At 40.5% G+C, this 23,577-nt stretch overlaps 1 protein-coding gene across 1 annotated transcript in view; it reads left to right on the forward strand.

Moving 5' to 3' along the window:
* Window positions 1-8,525: 8,525 nt before the first annotated feature.
* Window positions 8,526-23,577, forward strand: part of epha6 (eph receptor A6) — a 647,719-nt gene continuing 632,667 nt past the window's right edge. The window contains exon 1 of the mRNA XM_078232548.1: window positions 8,526-8,607. Coding sequence (XP_078088674.1) covers window positions 8,526-8,607 — 82 coding nt within the window. The remainder of the gene's footprint in view (window positions 8,608-23,577) is intronic.

Genomic DNA, 23,577 nt, shown 5'->3' on the forward strand with positions numbered 1-23,577 from the left:
CTAGACCCCCAAGGAAGCTGGAGGTGCAGACATTGGCAGCTGCAGCTAAGAAATCATACCAGGAGAGCAAAGGAAATCCACACAGATGCTGTACAGGATACAAGATACATGTTGGGTCAAACAACCCAGAGAGTTTCATGTCTCTGCTGAAGAGCACAACATGAGGCATTTCTATAAACTCCTAGAGACTAGGTATGGTCCCACTCTCATGTAGCTACTCACCTGTTCCCAGCACTAGAGGGGAATTCTCTCCTGATGAATAGGGCATTTATCAAAGAATGTTGAGCTGAGGTTTGTTTCATCACCCATCCATTGTAATTGAGTCAGCTACTGGCCCAAGTGTGAAAACCTGGACAGCAAACTTCTTGTTGTGGGGGTTGACAAAGCCATCAGATCCCTGCCCTCGAAAGCTCAAACAGGATCAGGAGAAATATACAAATCTTGGGTCCCCGGATAACCATCAACCTCATACATACAATGTAGCCACAGAATGTGGAATAAACAAACCATTCCTCAGGAGTTTGAGGATATCACAATTGTTTGCGTGTGCAAAGGAATAGGACAAAGATCTGTGCGACAACCACAGAGGAATCTCACTGTATGTGATAGCTGGTAAAATCCTAGCCTGTCCTACTCTGGTAAGCCACATAGCAGAATGTGTACCACCAGAAAGTCAAAGTAGATTCAGGAAAGGCAGAAGCACTTGCAAAATAATCTTAACCTTTTAGAGAGATCCCGTGAGAAATAGCTAAATAATTAAGGCTCCAAAGTAGTCATTGGTAAAGCTATATTTCCTGTCTATTGCCTGTAAATGGACAATGAATTCAGCCCCTGGGTAATGCCAAACTTGGACTTCAATGATCATAATAGTAGATGCTATACTGAATGAAATAATATACTTTGAAAAGAGTTGAAATGTAATTGCTGGGTTTTGGTCATTTTGAGAAACTGCATCTGCAGTTCTATTCTTATGGCCCAGCATACCTTAAACTGTTCAACTGCATTATCACTGTACCAACTCCCTCCCAAGCATCGATTTCTTTATTCTATATTTAACTGTGATAAGCAGTCACTGTCATAAGCTTATGTAGTTAATAACAGTGAGCTCCTGCCCTTTATGAATTGAGGGAGGGGTAATACAATTACATGGCAATTATATTGAAATGATATCTTTTGTAACATTCGGCTAGCTCAGCAGGCTGATAACAATTAGTTGATTTTAGTGGTTAGTACCAGAGGAGAGATTTTATTCATTGCTATGCTAATAGTGGTGAAACAGTTTTCAGAATTTAAATGATGTGATATTAGACAGGTGTCAGGAGGGATGCAGTCCAACCTAATGAGTTCTTAAGGATAGAATCATGTTCTCCCACATGCATGCTGGAAAGAAGAAAAAGGATAGAAGTAAGCACCAGAGGTCTAAAATAGGAACAAACTTGATTGGTGGTCTTTTACAAGAATTATACATGTTGTTACTATTGTTTTTTTTCCATGACTTACCAAACTACCTGCTGACTTATGCAATGGCTAACAACGCATATGTAGTTTTGAGCTTATCCAGATATCTGAATGAAACAACCCCTGGTGTTTTCTTATTAATTTAACACTTATTTATGATTTTTCTTCAGACGTTACCTTGTTATAATAAAGATGCAAATTTGACCTTCCACTGATGGCCCAGGAATTTCAATTCCTGGTAATGACAAGAGCATCTGAAGTCTTCTAAATATCAACAACAATGCAATCATCAAACTTGAAGATAAAAGCAAAATACTGCAGATGCCACAATCTGAAACAAAAACAGAAAATGCTGGAAAATCTCAGCAGGTCTGACAGCATCTGTGGAGAGAGAATAGAGCCAATGTTGAGTCACGGTAACCCTTCATCAGAGCAGAACCATTAAAGTCCTAGGTTTCTTCGTAACAACATCCATTCAGCACTGCATTTCGCTGAGGTAGAGAGAGGTGTGTTTTTCCTCCCATGTAATGTAGGTCAAGGTACAAGGGAAATAATTAGTCCAAAAAAAAATCAACATTGATATTGAGTTTGGAAATATTTTCCAGCTATAATCCTTGGCCCACAGCTAAAAGCTGCCCAATACATTGCATTGTACATATTACAGCCATAATGCACTAGCAATGAAGTGGCTGGATACACTGCATATGTCCCATATATAACCCATTTAGTATGCAAGAAAATGATGAACCAACCCACTTGCCAATTAGTATTCACAAACCATACAGTAACATAAAGAAAGGCTGAATGGGCATGAGCACCATCAACGTTAACAATTTGAATTTATATGGTGTATTTAACATTGCAAAGCACTTTACAGAGCAAAAAGGAAAAAATTGCAAAAATTGAGTTAATTAAGTAATTAGGAATAACCTAAAGCTTAGTCAAAGCATTGAGTTTTGAGCAGCATTTTAAAGGAGGGGAATTGGATACATTTTGGGAAGGAATTCCAGTTTTAGAAATCATACAGCTGAAGACATAATCATCAATAATGGACACAGAGAAAGATCACAGAATCCTACAGTGCAGAAGGAGGCCATTCGGCCCACCAAATCTGCACCGACCACAATCCCACCCAGGCCCTATCCCCATAACCCCATGCATTTACCCTCGCTAGTCCCCCTGACACTAAGGGACAATTTAGCATGGCCAATCCATCTAACCCACACATCTTTGTACTCACAAAATGCTTCACATTCACTGGAGGTAGAAGAGGAGAGTTTAGGTTCCAAAGATAGGCCAGAGTGAGAACAAAGAGGTATTTAAACACATCAACGAGAATTTTACATTTGAGTTGTTGAGCAGGAGAACAGTCAGTGGTGAGGATTTAGAGTTTGTGTTGCAGGCTGAAAATGATGCTTTTGATGTTACTGACAGAGTGGCAGAAATGGCCGTTAGCTATACAAAACAACAGACATACACCATGACAGCACAGAGGCAGTAAAGGAGTGAGGTATTAAAGAAGGAAAGCAGGATGCCACCAGAATGCAGTAGAAGCTTAACCCAGTATCTGTGGCAGGCAGCCAGATCAGTAAAGGACAGAACCTCTGACCAGAAGAAGCCCCAGTGCAGTTGCATGCCATTATGCAAGGTTGACCGATATTTTTAATGTTTTCATGGGATATGGGCATTGTTGGCTGGGCCAACATTTATTGCCCATCCTAAACTGCCCTATGAGATGGCATTTAGAAGTCAACCACATTGTTGCCGATCTGGAGTCACGTGTAGGCCAGACCAGGTAAGGGTGGCAGATTTCCTTCCCTAAAGTACATTGATTGAACAAGATTTTTTTTTACAACAATGGATTCATGGTCATTAAACTTTTAATTTCAGATTTTCATTAAGATACAGAGGGATACAAAGAACAAACAAAGAACAATACAGCACAGGACCAGGCCCTTCGGCCCTCCAAGCCCACGCCGCTCCCTGGTCCAAACTAGACCATCTGGGCATGCAAGTCCACAGTTCCCTAAACGTGGCAACACAGGTGACCAAGGTGATTAAAATGGCATATGGCGTACTTCCCTTCATCAGCCAGGGCATTGAGTACAAGAGTTGGGAAATCATGTTTCAGTTACATAAAACCTTGGTTAGGTTGCATTTGGAGTATTGCATGCAGTTCTGGTCACCACACTACCAGAAGGACGTGGAAGCTTTGGAGTGAGTGCAAAGAAGGTTCACCAGGATGTTGCCTAGTCTTGAGTGTGTTGACTATGAGGAGAGGTTGTATAAACTAGGATTGTTTTCACTAGAAAGCCGGAGGCCAAGGGGAAATCTGACAGTGGTCTACAAAATTATGAGCGACATAGACAGGGTGGATAATCAGAGGCTTTTTCCGAGGGTGGAAGTGTCAATTACAAGGGGGCACAAGTTCAAGGTGAGAGGGGGAAAGTTTAAAGAAGATGTGCAGGGGAAGTTTTTCATGTAGAGAGGGGTGGCCACCTGAAACATGCCACCAGAGGAAATGATAAAAACACATTAGCAACATTTAAGAGGCATCTGGATGGTACATGAATAGGGGGATATGGACTGAGTAAAGGCAGAAGAATTTCTTTAAGCTTAGTTAGGGCATCATGATTGGCAAGGGCGTGGAGGGTTCCAGTGCTGTATTGCTCAATTATTATCCCATGGTGGGATTCGAACCTGGGTCCCCAGAGCATCACCTGGGTCTCTGGATACCAGTCCAATGATAATACCATTAGGCCACTACCTCCCACTTTTACATCAGTTACACAACTATACGTACAATGATGATAAATATGTAAATATAGAAATGCATTGTAACTCAAAAATTACAATTGATAATTTTCCATTGTTATTTATATTTAGCATGTGTTTTAACAAAGGGAACTCATAAACATCATCCTCACAGAAAAATGCTTTAAATATCAGGGAGAAATCATAAATTGAGCTTAAAGTGAAAAAAAACAGGATCGTTCAAAGTTTTGAACGAATTGAGATGAATTAACAAACTATAATATTTTCCAGTTTGAGTTTCCTCCACTTAGCTGTGATGAGTTTTACAATTGCATCTGTTTCCCAGTTTTTACACATTTGAGACTAATATTATTTTTTTCTTGACGAATTCATTAGTTTATCAACATGTTTAATGCACTGACTCTCCAACTGCGCCGTATTTGGGGTTTAAGTTTACCTAGATTTCGCCAGCTCTTCCCCGTTTTATGACCCTCTGCTTGGTTGGTTCAGGGTTAACTGAGATGGGAACGATGTGTTGCAGCTGAGCACTCGTTAGAATCCAATTTTCGTTATTTATGGTGCTGAAAATAAATACCTGTGGAATAAGTAGCAAATAAAATGTGTTTTAATGAAGTGACGTTCTCTTTAATTAACAATAAGACAATATAAAAACAGAAAATGCTGGATAAACTACAGAAGCATCATTTAGATCCGAAACGTTCTCTCCACAGTACTGAGCTTATCCAGCATTTTCTGTTTTTATTTCAAATTCTCAGTATCCGAAGTGTTTTATTTTGATTTGAGTGCTTCTCCTTAATTAATGCTGAGCCCAGCTTACATTTCCTCAGATAGTTGATGTGGAGAAATGGGGTGGGAAGCGGGGACTGACGAATGGGTATTTTCTCTGACCTGTGTTCCACTTTCACACGGCAATTGAATCTAGTTCCTATAAGCCCCCTGGTGGCAGTTCAGCCAGCTACAGTACCAATCGCAGGCAAACAATTCGCTTCAAATACTCACAATCGTGTCATCAATAAAGATGGTTTGAAGGAGGATCTTATACCCCACAAATGATCTAGACTATCTCTTACTGACTGATGTGCTGGGGATTTCCAGATTTCACCAGTTTATTTGTGGTTCTTAATTTCGATTTAGAACCACCTAAATATAACACTGGGGGCTCATATTGGCAAATATAGAAACACAAGGTAGTAAATGTCTTCGCCTCAAGCACAAATATTGACTTTCGAACAAGGATGCAACCTTTGCCTTAATCTTTCAACATTGTATGTTTCTGTATGCACAGTTTAAGCAAATACAGATTGTCAAAATAAACTATTTGGTGAATCTGGACCATGATCTGTTAGTAATGTTACCAATTTATGCCAACATAAAAACGACGCGGGAAATACAACTTGTTCAAATGTAGCCTGGCCATTGTAAAAGCGATGATATGGACCGATCTTCACCATGCACGCAACACCTGAGGGAGAAATGTTGCACTGTTTGTTGGGCCTTCTGGATAAAGTTGCCAGCGACCACAACGCTATCGCGGGGATTAAGGAATCACTTTTCTAAAAAAAAAGTCCGTAAAACTCAACATTACTCTACTCGAACTCGGGTGTGAATTTCTTGAACTGATTCCATCTTCCAAGCTCCCAAACCATTTACCGGAATTGGGGGGGGGGGGGGGGGGCGGGGGGACGACTATGCAAAGGTCTATTGACCTCCGGCGGGATTCTAATGTTTTGGGGCGAGCGTGGCCGGAGAATCCCGCCCTTGTTTGTGTTGCATGTTCTGTAGAGGAATGATTTGACGGACGCGGTTCGACGCTATTTTGGAAATAAGTCACGCTCCCCTAACGGCAGCTGCCTTCAGTGTCTGTCTCTCGCTGTCTGATCCACCCTGACAACGTTAACTTCATCACGCTTTCAACACAAATATACCGCGCATTGATTCACACAAAAGCTAGACTGGAGTGTGTATGAAGTTAACAGAATGTTAGCTGCATTTTTAAACCAGTTACAGCATAAGAGACAACAGCAGCCGAGAGAGTAAAGTTAAAGATCATTAGAGATAGTAAAATAGTAATTTATTTAATCCTCGGTTGTTCTATCCGGAACTTCTCCTGACTAACCCATATCCCAAACCGAATTCCAGTAGTCGAGTGTTGTTTTTGCAATTGAATTATGCAATTGAACATATAAAGGCTTTTAATTTTCAATATGTTCATTCACGACAAAACGATTGCTAATAAAAACAATTTTTCAAGACATACCGATAAGATAGTCTTCGCAACCTCTGCAACGTTTATTTGAAATCTCTTTACGTATTTTATTGACACATAGCTAATACATTGCGCTAAGAGATGTCCCATCTACACGTGTCTGTGTCAATAAGTCTGGATTGAAATAAAACCAATATAATGCTAATTTAACTTGAACATCAGTTGAAAACACCATTGCGGCTATTGTAAATAATGTTGACGGACATTCACTAGCCATTAACACAGTTAACTTAAAAAGACAGATAAAGTAGCACCTTGCCTATTACATTGATAGTGTTCATGGGGACGGAAGCCAGACAGGTTAGCACTGACCAGGCAGGTACCTTTGGGCAATACTGATAGCTAAGTATAGACCTGTGGCAACCGTTTTAGTTTGTAAAATCATCCTGGTTTATTTATTCAAGAGTTCTTTACCTAGTCTATACGCTTTAAAACTACAATGAAACACATAATCTCCCTCCCACCCACTGCCCCCAATTTCTCAGGGTTTATTTGGTAATTAGAAGTAAAGTTTGGAGGGACATGGCGGGAAGTGAACAAATGTGAATTGTGCATAGTCTGATGCAGTTCATCCTTTACTCCAATTTGCAATCACATTGCCATTGAATTGGTCAACTCCCAGTTTATCCCGAGTGTGGCCCAGTGTCTACTGACACGAGGGGAATAGCATCTGGAAATTGAGTCAAGCGACTGACAGTTTATCGGTTCACCCCTGACAATCGCGATTTAATGATCCCGCCTTCAGCTCAATCTGAACAGAGATGTCGTTTTAGGGGGTGTTTGTGCACGATTGGAGTGGGATTGGGTCCCAGTGAATATACAGCAGTAGGCTGATTGAGAGAGACAGTACTGGTGGTCTCTTTAGACACCTTTAATAATTTTCCCCGCCCTCTTTATTATACCCCCTTGGGTTTCCCGGTGCGCGCCGTCATTTCATTGGGTCAAGTGATCCAAGTCATTGTTTTAGTTGGTCTAAACCCTTCTGGCGATACATTAGTTTTAAATTGTAAATGTTTAAAACAACGTTGGAGAATAACACTCCCCTGCATTGTGTTACTGAGAGCTGGTGATTAGGAGCAGGCAGAAGTGTTTTATATGTGATATTGACACCCCCTAGTGCTCAGTGACAGCTCTCTGACCTGCTCCTGCCTGCCACGCTCCCGCTCCGGACTCCAGCTAGTTTGACTATTCACCGATTGAACCATGAATATAGAGATATAGATGTTGAAAACGGTCTTTCAGAAGAAAACAACCCTTCTCTACGGGGGCGTGTGTCAGCTCCAATCTTTCTGCTCTCTCCTATTTATGATAATGTGTTTCTTTAAACAGACAAGAGCAAGTTGCACTGTGTGTTTAGCAGTAAGCAGCCTGGACGAGGCTGGGCTGAAAGTTGTCAATTTGTGAAGCTCCGGCTCCGAGAGGCTGCTGGAAGGTGGCGTCTTTCTTCCCGGCGATTCCCAAAACCCGAGGACTTCAAGTCAGCAGCCATTTGCTTGGACAAATTACAAAAAATATATATACTTTCCTGACCAGCGAGAGATTAAGGCTCACATATTAATGTCAGTACTTTTTTATTGTTCGGCTGCAGAGAGAGAGAGGATAAACAAAGTATTTATCTCTCTTTATTATAGGAGGGGGGCGGTTTCCAGAGTGGGGACATTTTTTCCTGCGGTTTAATGTTCCCTCTTTAGGAGAGAGAGAGAGAGGAACTGAGTAGCGAGTGAGAGCTTCAGTTTGAGCGAGGACATGGTGCAGCCGCTGCTGTCGGTGTGTGTGCTTGCTGCTACCACTTCCCACATCATGTTGCCCAGGGCGCTCTCAGTGTGGACGTGAGCGGACGGCCGGAGGAGGGCAAAGCTGTATTAACTCTCGGCGGCAATTCCATCATTGCATCTCTTCTCTTGTGACAGCCCGCCGGCCTACCTGGTGTTTCCCTGTCTCAGCCGGAGGGGGAAGCGGAGAAGCTTCTCTTGGACTAAAAAGGTGGAGGTGGGGGGGTGTCTGGGGGGGTTGTTCGCACTGAAGGATGATTTTGACCGTGAAATTCAGCATCTTCCTGCTTCTGTCTCAGCGGCTACTCGCCGCCGCCACTCACCTTTCCAACCAAGGTAAGAGAGAGGGGGGTGGGGAAATAAAGTGTCAGGTCCCTCACCCATACCTTTTAACTTTCACAGCTCTCCCATCAGCCCATCCCGACCCGCTGTTTACAAAACGGCGTGGCCATGGCCAAAGAGGGGTTTTTTAAATCTTTCCAAAATTGTAACGTGTATTTCTTTTAAAAAGCTGTTCAAATCTTTTCTCAAATATCGGAATAATTGGTAGATCCGCTGCAGGGCTGCACAGCACAGTCTGTGTCATGGACATAGATGGATAGTGCAGCTATATCTGCACCATCATTCATCTGCTAGCAAAACCTTCTATAAGTTTAAGGAAAGGATCTGAACTGATGCAATGATAGACAAGTTTGGTGTTTGTCTGTATTTTTTTCCAAATTGGCGCCCGAGATAGTTTGACTTGAACAGTAAATTATCGATCATTTAAGCAATACCTAAAGGAATGGGATTTCAATGTGTGGATTCTTAACTGTGTCCCCCAATTAACGAAGTACAGAGCTGGACTGTGCTGCCAAGTTCATTCAACAATTAAACAGTTTTTTACATATGTCGTGCTAATTGATCCGGTTGCTTTGATTTCATTAGGTAACGTGTAACATTCAACGTAGAATGGAGCAGGGTTAGAAAAGACGCCTTTGAACGGGAATTTGTAAAAGTGCCAGTTATTTTCGTTACTATGGAGTTGCCATTCAGTTAGACCACAGGGCACGAAATTGAAGATGGGCGTTATGATATATTAAACTAGAGTTGAACTTTGCTGGGATCCCAAGGCCCAACCGAAGTGCTTTATTATATGGCCTTCGTACAGTTATGAAATTTGCAATAAATGGATTTGTGGAACGATGCTCGGAGTTCATTCAAGCTTTTGAGAAAGAGGGACTAATAGTTTTGTCAAATTCTTTCAAGATAAACCCAGCATGAATATATTGAATGTTTACAGAAGGAATAGTGACTAGTTAATTAAGCTGTTTAAGCTTTATCATTACTTGGAAGGGGCGACTGCAAGGTTACAACTATGATGGGAGCCCTTTTCAAAAAATAATGTGGTTTAATGTAGATTTTTGAGATTGAGATAAGATTTAGATTTTAGTTGTGGACAGTGTTGTAGAGGTATGCCCATAAAGAGGGCAACAATTCCTTGTCTGTGAAAATGGCCAGTGAGTTCTCTGAAATCATTAGTATGATAAAAATTAGTCATTTGATGTTTGACTTTTTATATTAACACTTCATTAATCAATGAATGGACCAAATAGCTTGAAGCAATGCTGGCGGAGTGTCAAATTATTTACCAGGTTTATTGAAAGTATATTTATTTGTATTCTAATAGGAGAAAAACTTTTTGTATATCGCAATTCAATTAGAATTATTACATGGATACAGTTGCTGAATTTAAAATTGAATGTTCAGTTCAATTAGATTTATGTTTTAATCTCATTGTTCAAAAATGGTACGTTTCAGAGCTAATAAATACTAATGAGCTATCTTTAATTTAAAAAATGCAACTCTTGGTTAATATTTCTGAAATAAAATCAATCACCACTGGCCTTGAACTAAAACTCTTTCCTGTATAATTGAGTAAATGCGCACATTACAGGATTGAAATAGATCAATTTTCAAACCTTTTGAGAGCGGTACAGTAACTGCCTATGGTTAATCGAGTATCAGGTGCTCCAGACTAGCGTGAAATGTATTAACCCCAAACTTTCGGCATCTATACATTAATGTAAAACACGCTGCAAAGAAAATTTACAACTTGTCATAGATTTAAAGGAGAAATCTTTATTATAATCGTCATCTGACAGGCAGCGTGAGTCCATATTGGAATTTGGACAAGGATGAAATATGCACTTGCATCCGAAATCCTGGCTGTCAAGATAGTCGCCCTCATGTTAACAGTGACATTTTCCTTTGTTCACATTACCTTAACAGTCCAGATCTGCCTGGGAAGATGTATCATGAGCAAAGTCAGAAACAAACAATGTAAACATAAAAAGCGTAATCTTATGTTGTTATAGATCAAAGCTAGTTTTGGCAGGGAAAATAAAATGTTGAAGACATATACACTGATTCTAAAGCAAACAGGAAAATAAAATTTACTGTCAAAATAATGGTGTGCTTGCCATTATTGATGTACCCATAGATCAGCAGCTTAAAGTATGGGGCAGATGTGCCATTAAAATCTCTGGAAGTTGCTGATTCCACCCCCCCCACCGCCCCCCTTCTCTGTTATTAGCTTTATGATCATGTCTTGCTCCCTGCCTCACCCATGGAAGTGCATGAATGGCTTGAATTGCTTTCTTTGAGGTAAATTTGAACAAAAGTTAACAGTCTTGTCCATTTCAGTTGAAAAATCCTTTTAACTACAAGTGTTAATTATAACCAATCAACTCCTTTGATAATTAACTGTTATAAATATAGAAGTCTCGTTCCTTTAAGTTTTAAATTTTGGTGACTTCAAAATTTAAAATAAAAAAAAACTATTGATTTACGTGTGTCTGTCTTCCCTCCCTTTTATTTCACTTTCTGCATCTGATCTGCCACTGCATTCACCGACACTAATTTACACATCTTTCTTAGTCTTTGTGTTATTTGACAATCCTTCAGTCTGTTTAAGGAGGTGCAGGGATGTTTGTTGTGTTCATGGATGCCGTGTTCCCCTCACTGACATTATCAGCTCTCACTTTCAGTAACTTGTCATGCAAAAAAAACTAACATTTCTATACATACAAGGACGAGTATAACTAATAGAATGGTTGATGATTTCCTGTCACAGCAACTCCTTGCTCAATATGTTGGAATGAAAAATTCAAGTGTAGGTCAGTTTAAACTGTCATGTGCGTTTTCAGATGTTAAAGCAGATTGATAAAATATATTTCTGACTTCAAAATAACATTCTAACGCACCCTGTTGAAAGATTTGAGTTAATTATGCTCATCAGTTGGGTTATAATGTAAGGTGGTTTCAAGTTACAATGGTTATCCCTGACCAAAATGTAAAATCAGTTACTTTCATTACTAAAATAAAGGTGCTTCACAGAAGTTGGTTAAAATGCCTGATTTGCTCCAAAAATTTAGCATTTGAATTTCTGTGCCCCAATGGAAATAAGTTTACAACTGGTCACTGAAGCATTAAATCTAATATTCTTGCATAACATTGGAAGGAAATTGCCCACCCATGTTTTTTTTTTCTTTCTGGAATATCGTAGCAAAAGACAAAATACAGGTATAAATGTTTACCTATTTTTCCACTAAGAATATATGTAGATACTTTGCTATTAAAAAAAAAAGATATTAGGTGGTGAGAAAATAGCCTGGCAATTGTCACATGATTTGAGTGGCAATGTTTAATTTTTAAAATAAGCTATATAATCAATGATATGTGCACTTGGAAATATAGAATGTCAATGGAAATCTATGTAAATTAGATGGGCATGCCATCCATAAGAGCTCCATGTACATTGCAACAAAACTTTTAACTAAATGGATTTGTAGAGAATTTTGTTTTAATTTCTATTGCACAGATTTTTGATAGCTTTCTGGTTCTGTGTCTAACTCTTAAAACCCCCAATTTACATTGATCTGTTCTATTTTTAATGCACAACATTTTTGACACATTTCCTTTAAAGAATGAGGCAGAAAAGCTGTATTCAAATATTTTCATCCATAGATTTATTGGCATGGTTTAGTTACAAATGCTACAGAAAGCTGTTTATCCTATAGTTAGCTGTTAAACTTCGTATCTGAGAATTAAATTCTGGTTGAAGTGGAAGAATCAAGGATATCATTGAGGAATTATTTGTTTTATTTTGTGAACCATTCTGTACTAATTATCAGAAACTATGTACAGAACTTTCAAGGTTACTCTGAATATCTGTCTGAAATATTTTCTTCTATTTCTGCATGGTTTGTGCTTGCCATTGGAAGGGCTTTGGTGATGCTGTTATAGCTGCCAGCAAGGGGAGCCAGGTATGATTCTCCCCAGTTGTCAGTTATGCAGCACTAAAACTTCCTTGTGCCTTTGTGCTTCTGAGCAGAAAGAAACTCCGACCAGTTTCTATCCCTGTATTGGGATGCTGTGTTGAGCAAAAATGCTTAGTACCACTATTACCTGTATCATATTTCTTTTCTCGTCTCAATTGAACAACATTTAAAAACTATTTACATACTTGTATTCTTTTGCCTCTCTGTTCTTGACAGACATTTTAGAAAGTAGCAAAGAGCTGTTTGAAAAATTGCAAGCTAATTGGACAGATAATACTCCATGGACCCTTTTTGACTGGATGGTGAACGTAAAGATTGACTTTGTCATACTGTTGTTATGACTCATGGTACTTTCTTGTGGGGGAAAAAGTGACAAGGATCAAAAAGGTTAGCCTTGGATGGCAAGTAAAGCCAGATCTGTAAAACAATTCCCGCTCTGATGAAAGGTCATCCAGTCTCGCAACGTTGGTTCTATTCTCTCTCCATTTTCTGCTTTTGTTTCATATTCCAGCATCCGCAGTGTCTTGCTTTTATCTATAAAACACTTCTATGCATTTTGTTCCCTTAGTTTTGTCAATTAATATTTCTACTGTTTGTAGGTCTAAACACTTAAAATGAATTGAAAAAGTACGACTACTGACAAAATGGCCATTTTTAAATTAAGGCCTTGGCCATCTGCGATAGTTAATCATATGACTATGCATTCTCCACAATAATAATATTGTGCTTCTTGGCATATCTTTTGAGTAAATTAATTTAGCATGCCATATCCTTCTTGAACTGTCAATTCCTTTCACGAGCGTTGTGAAGTTGTCTTATTTAAATAAAATGATGAAACAGGCAGTGTAGGTAAAAACATGAGTTAACATTACCAATCTTAAATTCCGTGTATAGCTCGATACACCTTAATATTACATTTTTGCTGCATTGCAGAACTAAATATAGAAAATATTGAGCACAGAAGTTTCTATAATTGCTTCTATAATCTAGTGATAAGCATGGAACTAGTAGTGTAGAAAGAGGCCATTCAGCCCATTGTGTTTGTGCCAGATCTCTGCAAATGTCATTTAGCTGGGTGTCAACCCTTGCCTTCTCCCTGTAATCCTGTCATTTTATTCTCTTCATGTAACTATTAAATTCTCCTTTGAAAGCTACAGTTGAATCTGCTTTGATCACATTTGGACAGTGTTCCCCAGATCTCAATCATTCACTGCATAAAAATGTTTTTCCATTGACTCTTTGTTCTTTGCCTTTGGCCTTAAATTGGTGTCCTCTGGTTGTCAATCATTCCACCAATTGGTGCAGTCTTTCCCTAATAATTCTGTCTAGACCCCTTCTGATTTTGGACACCCCTCAACCCTCCTTTAAGGAAAACAGCCCCAGCTTCTCCAATATATCCATGTAACTGAAGTCTTTCATCCCTGGAATTATTCTTGTAAATCTCTTCTGCTCCCTTTTTAATGCTTTCACATTCTTTCCAAGTGTTATGCCCAGAATTTGGGACACTACTCCAGTTGAGGATGAACAAGTGTTTTTGTAAAGGTTCACCATAACTCCCTTGCTTTAGTATTCTCTGCCTCTATTTATAAATTCCTGTGTGCCTTATTCAAGTGCTTCCTGAACCTGTCTTGTCACCTTCAACAATTTGTGTCTATGTATCCCCTCTTCTGCTCCTGCACCTCCTTTAGAATCGTATCGTCTAGTTTATGCTGCCTCTTCCTGGTTTTCTTACCAAAAATGTATCAATTGACACTTCTGTGTATTAATGTTCATCTGCCAGATGCTCAGGTATTCCACCAGCCTGTCCATGTCCCTATGAAGTCTATTCTGATTGTCCTCAGTTCACAATACTTCCAAGTTTCATGTCAGTTGCAAATCTTGAAATTATATCCCGGATAACCAAATCTAGGTCACTATTATAGATTATGAAACGCACTGTTCCTAATACCAAACCGTGGGGACGCCAATATATGGTGTCTATCTCTATACACTAATAGATTGTGGTGCAAAACACTATATTGTAACGTGACAAAGATCTTTCTGTATTTCACTTTTCAATAGTTTTGCATTTGTATCAGTTCAATTCATTCTTCCTGTCTAGGAATATTTGCTTCCTTAATGAAAACAAATCATAATTATATTTTCAATGTGGCAAAATAACAATTATATTGCGTTTGATATGACACTGATACATGGTTACCTGTTGAAGGAAATAAAGACTGCATAGTTTGACTGCAGAATCCAAATGAACAGAAATCTTGCCTGTCTCGATCATGGGTAAAGATCTGGAGGCTATAATCCAGGGTTAGAATTAATACTCAGTTAGAAGCTTCTAAACTAATTAAAGGTGTCTAATGCAGATTTCTAAAAGACAAGTCATGTCTGACAAATTTTTAACATGTATTGTTGAAAGGAAATGCAGTGGGTGTTCAGTAGGTGGATTTTCAAGTGTTTGATAAGGTAAAGCATAAAGAAGAGACTTTTGGGATGAACATGAATTTAAATGAAATGGAGCAGTGTGGATAGAAGGTTGGTTATAGGGCAGAAAGAGATTAGTGGTTAACAAATGTATTTTAATTTGGACCTTAAACCATTGTGTTTGGTTTTTCTGTCTCTGGCTCTAGGCTGTGGTACAATGACCACAATATCAAAACTTAATTCAAAATAGCCAAATGAAATTTATTTGAAAAAGGTAAGAAAATAGGATTAAAGAACTGTCTCGAGGGCAGTACAAGCATCTTACAACCTCTGTGCTGTAAAATCTTTGTCATTTAAATAGATTTGGAAAAGTATTTAGCACAGCAGGAATCTTAGTTAAATTTCACCTACTTGTAATAAGGGTTCCCCCTCCTCCAACGGTAGAGATATATCACTGGCAAAGGGGGCGGCTAGCCTTTTGATAACGTTTAAAAAGTTGATCAACTGAGCAGTAAATAGATAACCTTAAACTACAGAGAATGTCATACCAAAGTTGCACAAGGCTATCTTCTTGAGGTAGTATCCCATGATTCTTTTCAGCTATAAGGAGTGGCTGTCACGTTAAGTTCATTTTAAAAATAGAAGCCTGCCATATAACTTTTGCAAATATTTTGTTGCATGAAGCATTGTACATCGACAGAGTCGGCATGGATTTACAAAAGGGAAATCGTGTTTGACCAATCTACTAGAATTCTTTGAGGATGTAACTAATAGAGTTGATTAGGAAGAGTCGGTGGGTGTGGTTTATTTGGACTTTCAGAAGGCTTTCTACAAGGTCCCACATAAGAGATGATTGAGGTGGTGTATTGCAATGGATAGAAAACTGGTTGGCAGACAGGAAACAGTAGGAATAAACTTTTTTTTTTCATGTGGCTAGTGGGGTACCACAGGGATCAGTGCTGGGACCCCACATAGCTATTGACTATGTATATTAATGATTTAGTTGAGAGAACTAAATGTAACATCACAATTTGCAGATGAGACAAAGCTGGGTAGGAGGATGAGCTATGGGGAGAATGCAGAAATGCTTCAGTGTAATTTTGACAAGTGGAATGAATGGACAAATGCATGGCAGATGCAGTATAAAGTGGATAAATGTGAGGCTATCCACTTGGTAGCAAAAATAGGAAGGCAGGTTATCACCTGAATGACTATAAATTGAGAGGGGAATGTGCAATGAGACCTGGATGTCCTTGTACACCAGTTGCTGGAAATAGGCTTCAGGTGCAGCAAACGATGAAGGCAAATGGTATGTTGGCCTTTGTAGCATGAGGATTTGATACAGGAGCAGGGATGTTTTGCTGCAGTTGTACAGGGCCTTGGTGAGACCATACCTGGAATATTGTGTGCAATTTTGGTCTCCTTATCTGAGGAAGGATGTTGCTAATGGAGGGGAGTGCTGCAAGAACCAACCCAGGACTGATTCCGAGGATGGCAAGACTGGTGTACAAAGAGATTCAGTCGGTTAGGATTATATTCGCATGAGTTCAGAAAAATGTGTGTTTGTGTAGGGTGGGGGATCTCATAGAAACCTATATAATACCAACGAACTAAACAGGGTAGATGCAGGAAGAATGTTCCCGATGGTGGGGGAGTCTAGAACCAGGGCTCGTGGTCTAAGGATATGGGGCAAACAATTTAGGAATGAAATGAGAAATTTCTTCACCGAGTGGTGAGACTGGAATTCTCTACCACAAAAAGTAGTTGAGACCAAAACCTTGTATGTTTTCAAGCAGTAGATATAGCTCTTGGGGCTAAAAGGATTGAAAGATATGGGGCGGTGGGGGGGGAAAGTGGATGCTGGTTAATGGGTTGGCTGATCAATCATGATCATAATGAATGGTTGAGTGGGCTCTAAGGGCTGAATGGCCTACTCCTATTTTCTATGTAATAACAGGTTCCAAGATGCTTCACAAGGGCACAGTAAAACAAGATCAGACAATGAGCCACATACGATTGTTTTATTCTTCCATGGTATATGGCTTCACTGGCATTGCCATCCTTAATTACCCTTTAAATGAGTGACTTGCTAGGCTATTGCTGAGGCAAGTTTAAGGTCAATCACATTACAGTGGACTTGAGGCATGTAGGCTAGACTGGATAAGGGTGGCAGATTTCTTTCCCCAAATGACAATTGAGAACCAGGTGGGGTTTTTTTTTCAATGATGGTTTCATGGTCACTATTACTGAAACTAGCTTTATACTCCAGATTCATTAAGAGAATTTCAATTCAACCAGCTGCCATGGTGGGATTTGAATCCATGTCCCCAAATCTTCGGTCAGGGCCTCTGGATTACTTGGCCCGTGACATTACCAGTATACCACTGACAATCAAATGTTTAGTCAAACATGTTTAAAGGAGGAAAGTGAGATAAAAGGTTTAGGGAATGAATTCCAGAGCTTGGGGTTCAGGAAGCTGATTGTATGGGCAATGGGAACACCACCACCTGGACGTTCCCCCTCCAAGTCACTCGCCATCCTGACCTGGGAATATATTGCTGTTCCTTCACTGTCGCTGGGTCAAAGTGCTGGAACTTCCTCCCTAGCAGCATTGTGGGTGTACCTACACTTAAGGATCTGCAGTGGTTCAAGTAGGCAGCTCACCACCACCTCTCGAGGGTGATAAATGCTGGCTAGCCGGCAGCGCACTCATCACGTAAGGTGCATTTTTAAAAAAATGTTCGAGATGTCAGAGTTAGAGGAGTGAGGGAATGGGTCCGAGGAAGATTACAGAGATAGGGAAGGGGTGAGGACATGATAGGATTTTAAAATCTTGATGTTGTCTAACTAGGAGCCAAGTATGTTAAGCAAATTTGATAAATTGTGAAGGGTGAAAGGGATTTGGTGTAAGTTAAGAAAAAGGCAGCGGAGTTTTGGATGACCTCAAGTTTATGGTGGTAGAATGTGGGATGCTGGCCAGGATGTTTGAATAGTCACACCTAAAGCTTGAACAAGAGATGAGCTGAGGCAGGTTCTGCTGGGGAGAGATGTGGGGTAATTTCCCTCTCTCTCTCTCGGCTTACTGCAACTCGATGTATTTTTGAGGAGTGTTTTAACCTCGAGTGCTGTGACATTAAAGAACAGACAAGAAACTGGATTTCTTCTAAGCTTTCAAAAGAAAGGATAAACATTTATTTCTCTCAACACCTGAGATGAAATCACAAACAGTTTCAGTCTTCCCAGTATTGGAGGAAATTTGTTTTCATCTCGTCTGGGCAAGCTGTCTGCTCTTTTGGAGAAAGTGGAGGGATTGAGACTACCAATGGTGAGGTAGAGCAGGATGTCTATGGCATTGGCTTGGAAACAAATGTGTTATTGAATTATGCCACTGATGGGCAGCATGTAGCTAAGAAATAGGAGACTATGGATAAATCCTTGGGGAATGCTTTGTTGGGAAACAGAAAGAGAAGCTATTACAAGTCATTTTCTGACTAGTATTAGATAAGACCAGAACCAGGTGAGAGCAGACCCAACCAGCTGGGTAACAGTGGAGAGGTTTGCGATGATGATGTGATCAACTGCAGACAGGTTCGGGTAGTTTATCTTTTATCACAGTCATGTAGGATGTCACTTGTGACTTTATCGACTGTTTTATTGTTGTGGAGGGATTCAAACATGGAGATCTGGGGGGTGGGGGCAAATTGTATAGATTTAGCAGGTAGCAACACATTGAAGAGCTTTGCAGAAGAAAAGTATTTGTGAATGGGCAAACGGCAGAGAAGCTGAAATCCGAGAGTAAGCTGTGACAGATGAAGATGAGGGGGGAGATAGGTGGGAGAGAGGTAAAATTGAGAAAAAGGAGGATAAGATAGGGGGAAAGAGTGGGGGAAGAAAAGTAAAGGAAGACAATAAAGGAATTTAAATTGAATAAGGAAAAAAAATTCTGTGGGGAATGAGAAGAGAAGTGTGACTAATTGGATAGTTTTGTCAAAGAGCCAGCACAGGTATGATGGGCTGAATAGACTCCTGAGTGCTGTATTATTCTGATTTTATTTTTTTAGGATCACTCCTGTAAACCTCCAAGAATAGTTACATGAGCAGAAGCTTGGGAAAACCTCTTTAGCCAAAGGAGGAGTTATGTGTCACATTTCTATAAAATAAAGACCTTTTTTTAGAACTAATATGTTCACAAAAAAAACACATCTACTTCAATCAATCATGGCACATTTGTTGAGAGAAAGTGGTAACTTCATGTCAGACAGTCATACGTAGCAATAACCACTGGAGTGGTTTTAGATATTACAATCATAAGAAAAAGGTCACTGAGAATCAATTAATCATACTGCGTATTGAAGGAAAGTAAGACTTTGATTTTCTAAAATATCATCTAACAGTTTAGGTGGTTTACCCATTCCAGGTTGTTTTGGTTACAATTAAATGGGAATACCACTGGCAAATAAGTACAATCTTGTCGCTTTCTTTGAGCAGCATGTTTAATGTTAGATAATATTCCTTAATACTAACAAGTGACTTGTAACTTTGCATCAAACCAACTATGTTAATATAAAATCTGAGATATCGTCTCAACCTTTCACTTTTGTTACAATCCTTTTTGGCACCATTAACATCTAAAGTGAAATCTGAATACCCCAGTCTGAACAAATAGAAATACACCATAAGATTTAACATAGAACATAGAACATAGAAAGTCACAGCACAAACAGGCCCTTCGGCCCACAAGTTGCGCCGATCACATCCCCACCTCTAGGCCTATCTATAGCCCTCAATCCCATTAAATCCCATGTACTCATCCAGAAGTCTCTTAAAAGACCCCAACGAGTTTGCCTCCACCACCACCGACGTCAGCCGATTCCACTCACCCACCACCCTCTGAGTGAAAAACTTACCCCTGACATCCCCCCTGTACCTACCCCCCAGCACCTTAAACCTGTGTCCTCTCGTAGCAACCATTTCAGCCCTTGGAAATAGCCTCTGAGAGTCCACCCTATCCAGACCCCTCAACATCTTGTAAACCTCTATCAGGTCACCTCTCATCCTTCGTCTCTCCAGGGAGAAGAGACCAAGCTCCCTCAACCTATCCTCATAAGGCATGCCCCCCAATCCAGGCAACATCCTTGTAAATCTCCTCTGCACCCTTTCAATGGCTTCAACATCTTTCCTGTAATGAGGTGACCAGAACTGCGCGCAGTACTCCAAGTGGGGTCTAACCAGGGTCCTATAAAGCTGCAGCATTATCTCCCGACTCCTAAACTCAATCCCTCGATTAATGAAGGCTAGTACGCCATACGCCTTCTTGACCGCATCCTCCACCTGCGAGGCCGATTTAAGAGTCCTATGGACCCGGACCCCAAGGTCCTTCTGATCCTCTACACTGCTAAGAATGGTACCCTTCATTTTATACTGCTGCTCCATCCCATTGGATCTGCCAAAATGGATCACTACACACTTATCCGGGTTGAAGTCCATCTGCCACTTCTCCGCCCAGTCTTGCATTCTATCTATGTCTCGCTGCAACTTCTGACATCCCTCCAAACTATCCACAACACCACCTACCTTGGTGTCGTCAGCAAACTTACCAACCCATCCCTCCACTTCCTCATCCAGGTCATTTATGAAAATGACAAACAGCAAGGGTCCCAGAACAGATCCCTGGGGCACTCCACTGGTCACTGACCTCCATGCAGAGAAAGACCCCTCCACAGCCACTCTCTGCCTTCTGCAGGCAAGCCAGTTCTGGATCCACAAGGCAACAGCCCCTTGGATCCCATGCCCTCTCACTTTCTCAAGAAGTCTTGCATGGGGGACCTTATCGAACGCTTTTTAACATTTTTTAACAGAAATAAACTTTTATTGTATGGAAGAAGTATAATGTCATAACCTTAAACATTTATTCACTTCATTAGAGATCAGTCTCCAAGGTATGTCACAGCTTCCACCCCGGCCAAGGCTTTTTGATTTCTTTTCTTCAGTGTTCCAGTTATTCTCCGAGAATATTTTAGATTAGCTTTACTGCTAAGCGGCCCTCCAAACTTTATTTAATGCCACGTGGCTTTGGATGCTTCAGCTCCTAGTTCTTATTGAGAGCAGGTATCTATCTGCCTTCTCTCAGCTTCCAAGCTAACTGAGTGCTTTCTGCCACAAGACTCTACAAGGACCACTGTAGATCTTTGTTTAGCTGCAAACTAGATGAATTTTCCAGCTGCTTTACCTTTCACTGAATCTGAAATGAGCTTTAGTACCAGCTATTTTCTCTGTGCATAAAAGTACAGGTCTGACTAGCAATCATCTGGTTTATTTGGTAACAAAAGCCACAAACTTTCGGAGCCTTAAGCTCCTTCAGGTGAGTGGGAATTCTGTTCACAAACAGAGCATATAAAGACACAAACTCAATTTACAGAATAATGGTTGGAATGCGAATACTTACAGCTAATCAAGTCTTAAAGGTACAAACAGTGTGCGTGGAGAGAGCATTAAGACAGGTTAAAGAGATGTGTATTGTCTCCAGACAGGACAGCCAGTGAAATTCTGCAAGTCCAGGCAAGCTGTGGGGATTGCAGATAGTGTGACATGAACGCAATATCCGGTTGAGGCCGTCCTCATGTGTGCGGAACTTGGCTATCAGTTTCTGCTCAGCGACTCTGCGCCATCGTGTGTCGTGAAGGCCGCCTTGGAGAACGCTTACCTGAATATCAGAGGCCTGTCTTAAAGACAGGTCTTCAACCTGTCTTAATGTTCTCTCCACTCACATTGTTTGTACCTTTAAGACTTGATTAGCTGTAAGTATTCGCATTCCAACCATTATTCTGTAAATTGAGTTTGTGTCTTTATATGCCCTGTTTGTGAACAGAATTCCCACTCACCTGAAGAAGGAGCTTAAGGCTCCGAAAGCTAGTGGCTTTTGCTACCAAATAAACCTGTTGGACTTTAACCTGATGTTGTTAAACTTCTTACTGTGTTTACCCCAGTCCAACGCCGGCATAACAATCATAACAATCATCTCCCATTGGTGTGCTCAAACCAGTGAGGTGTGGTCTACATCAAAGCAGCTGCCTGCTTTGAGTAAACACCCACATTTTAAACAAAAATATCTTCTGTTACCACAGCCCATCTCTTTGACAAGCTGGCATTCTTTGGGATGGTCCTGAACAGAAATGCAAACTTTACCCTCAATACAACTCTTTGATTCTGCAACCTATATGAATAATTTTTATCCCTAATGGAGCTTTACTGCCCTCTTTCCTAAAATGTCTAGCTTTTAGCTTCTTCAGTGGAGGTAACGATAGATGCTCTGGCTCTACAAAGAGTTTCAGAAATGGGTTGTTTAGTGTTCACACTTCTATCTCTGACATTGTAAGATCAGCAGAGGTCTTTTTAAGAGTAATAACCCAGACTTTGAGTTTCATTCATATCAGTTGTGTTTACCAGTTTCTGTGAGCTGCTCCAATTCCTCTGCACTTAAAGCTTTAATTCTTAAAAACTATATTTAATTGCAAATGTTACAGCCTTGTCCAAAAGAAAGTTGTAAAGATACACCCAACGACTTTAGAACATAGAACATAGAACATAGAACATTACAGCGCAGAACAGGCCCTTCGGCCCACGATGTTGCACCGACCAGTTAAAAAAAAACTGTGACCCTCCAACCTAAACCAATTTCTTTTCGTCCATGAACCTATCTACGGATCTCTTAAACGCCCCCAAACTAGGCGCATTTACTACTGATGCTGGCAGGGCATTCCAATCCCTCACCACCCTCTGGGTAAAGAACCTACCCCTGACATCGGTTCTATAACTACCCCCCCTCAATTTAAAGCCATGCCCCCTCGTGCTGGATTTCTCCATCAGAGGAAAAAGGCTATCACTATCCACCCTATCTAAACCTCTAATCATCTTATATGTTTCAATAAGATCCCCTCTTAGCCGCCGCCTTTCCAGCGAAAACAATCCCAAATCCCTCAGCCTCTCCTCATAGGATCTCCCCTCCATACCAGGCAACATCCTGGTAAACCTCCTCTGCACCCTCTCCAAAGCCTCCACATCCTTCCTGTAATGTGGGGACCAGAACTGCACACAGTACTCCAAGTGCGGCCGCACCAGAGTTGTGTACAGTTGCAACATAACGCTACGACTCCTAAATTCAATCCCCCTACCAATAAACGCCAAGACACCATATGCCTTCTTAACAACCTTATCTACTTGATTCCCAACTTTCAGGGATCTATGCACACATACACCTAGATCCCTCTGCTCCTCCACACTATTCAAAGTCCTCCCGTTAGCCCTATACTCAACACATCTGTTATTCCTACCAAAGTGAATTACCTCACACTTCTCCGCATTAAACTCCATCCGCCACCTCTCGGCCCAACTTTGCAACCTGTCTAAGTCTTCCTGCAAACTACGACACCCTTCCTCACTGTCTACCACACCACCGACTTTGGTGTCATCAGCAAATTTGCTAATCCACCCAACTATACCCTCATCCAGATCATTAATAAATATTACAAACAGCAGTGGCCCCAAAACAGATCCCTGAGGTACACCA

This window comes from Mustelus asterias, chromosome 17, assembly GCF_964213995.1.
Source record: "Mustelus asterias chromosome 17, sMusAst1.hap1.1, whole genome shotgun sequence".
Lineage (NCBI taxonomy): Eukaryota > Metazoa > Chordata > Chondrichthyes > Carcharhiniformes > Triakidae > Mustelus > Mustelus asterias.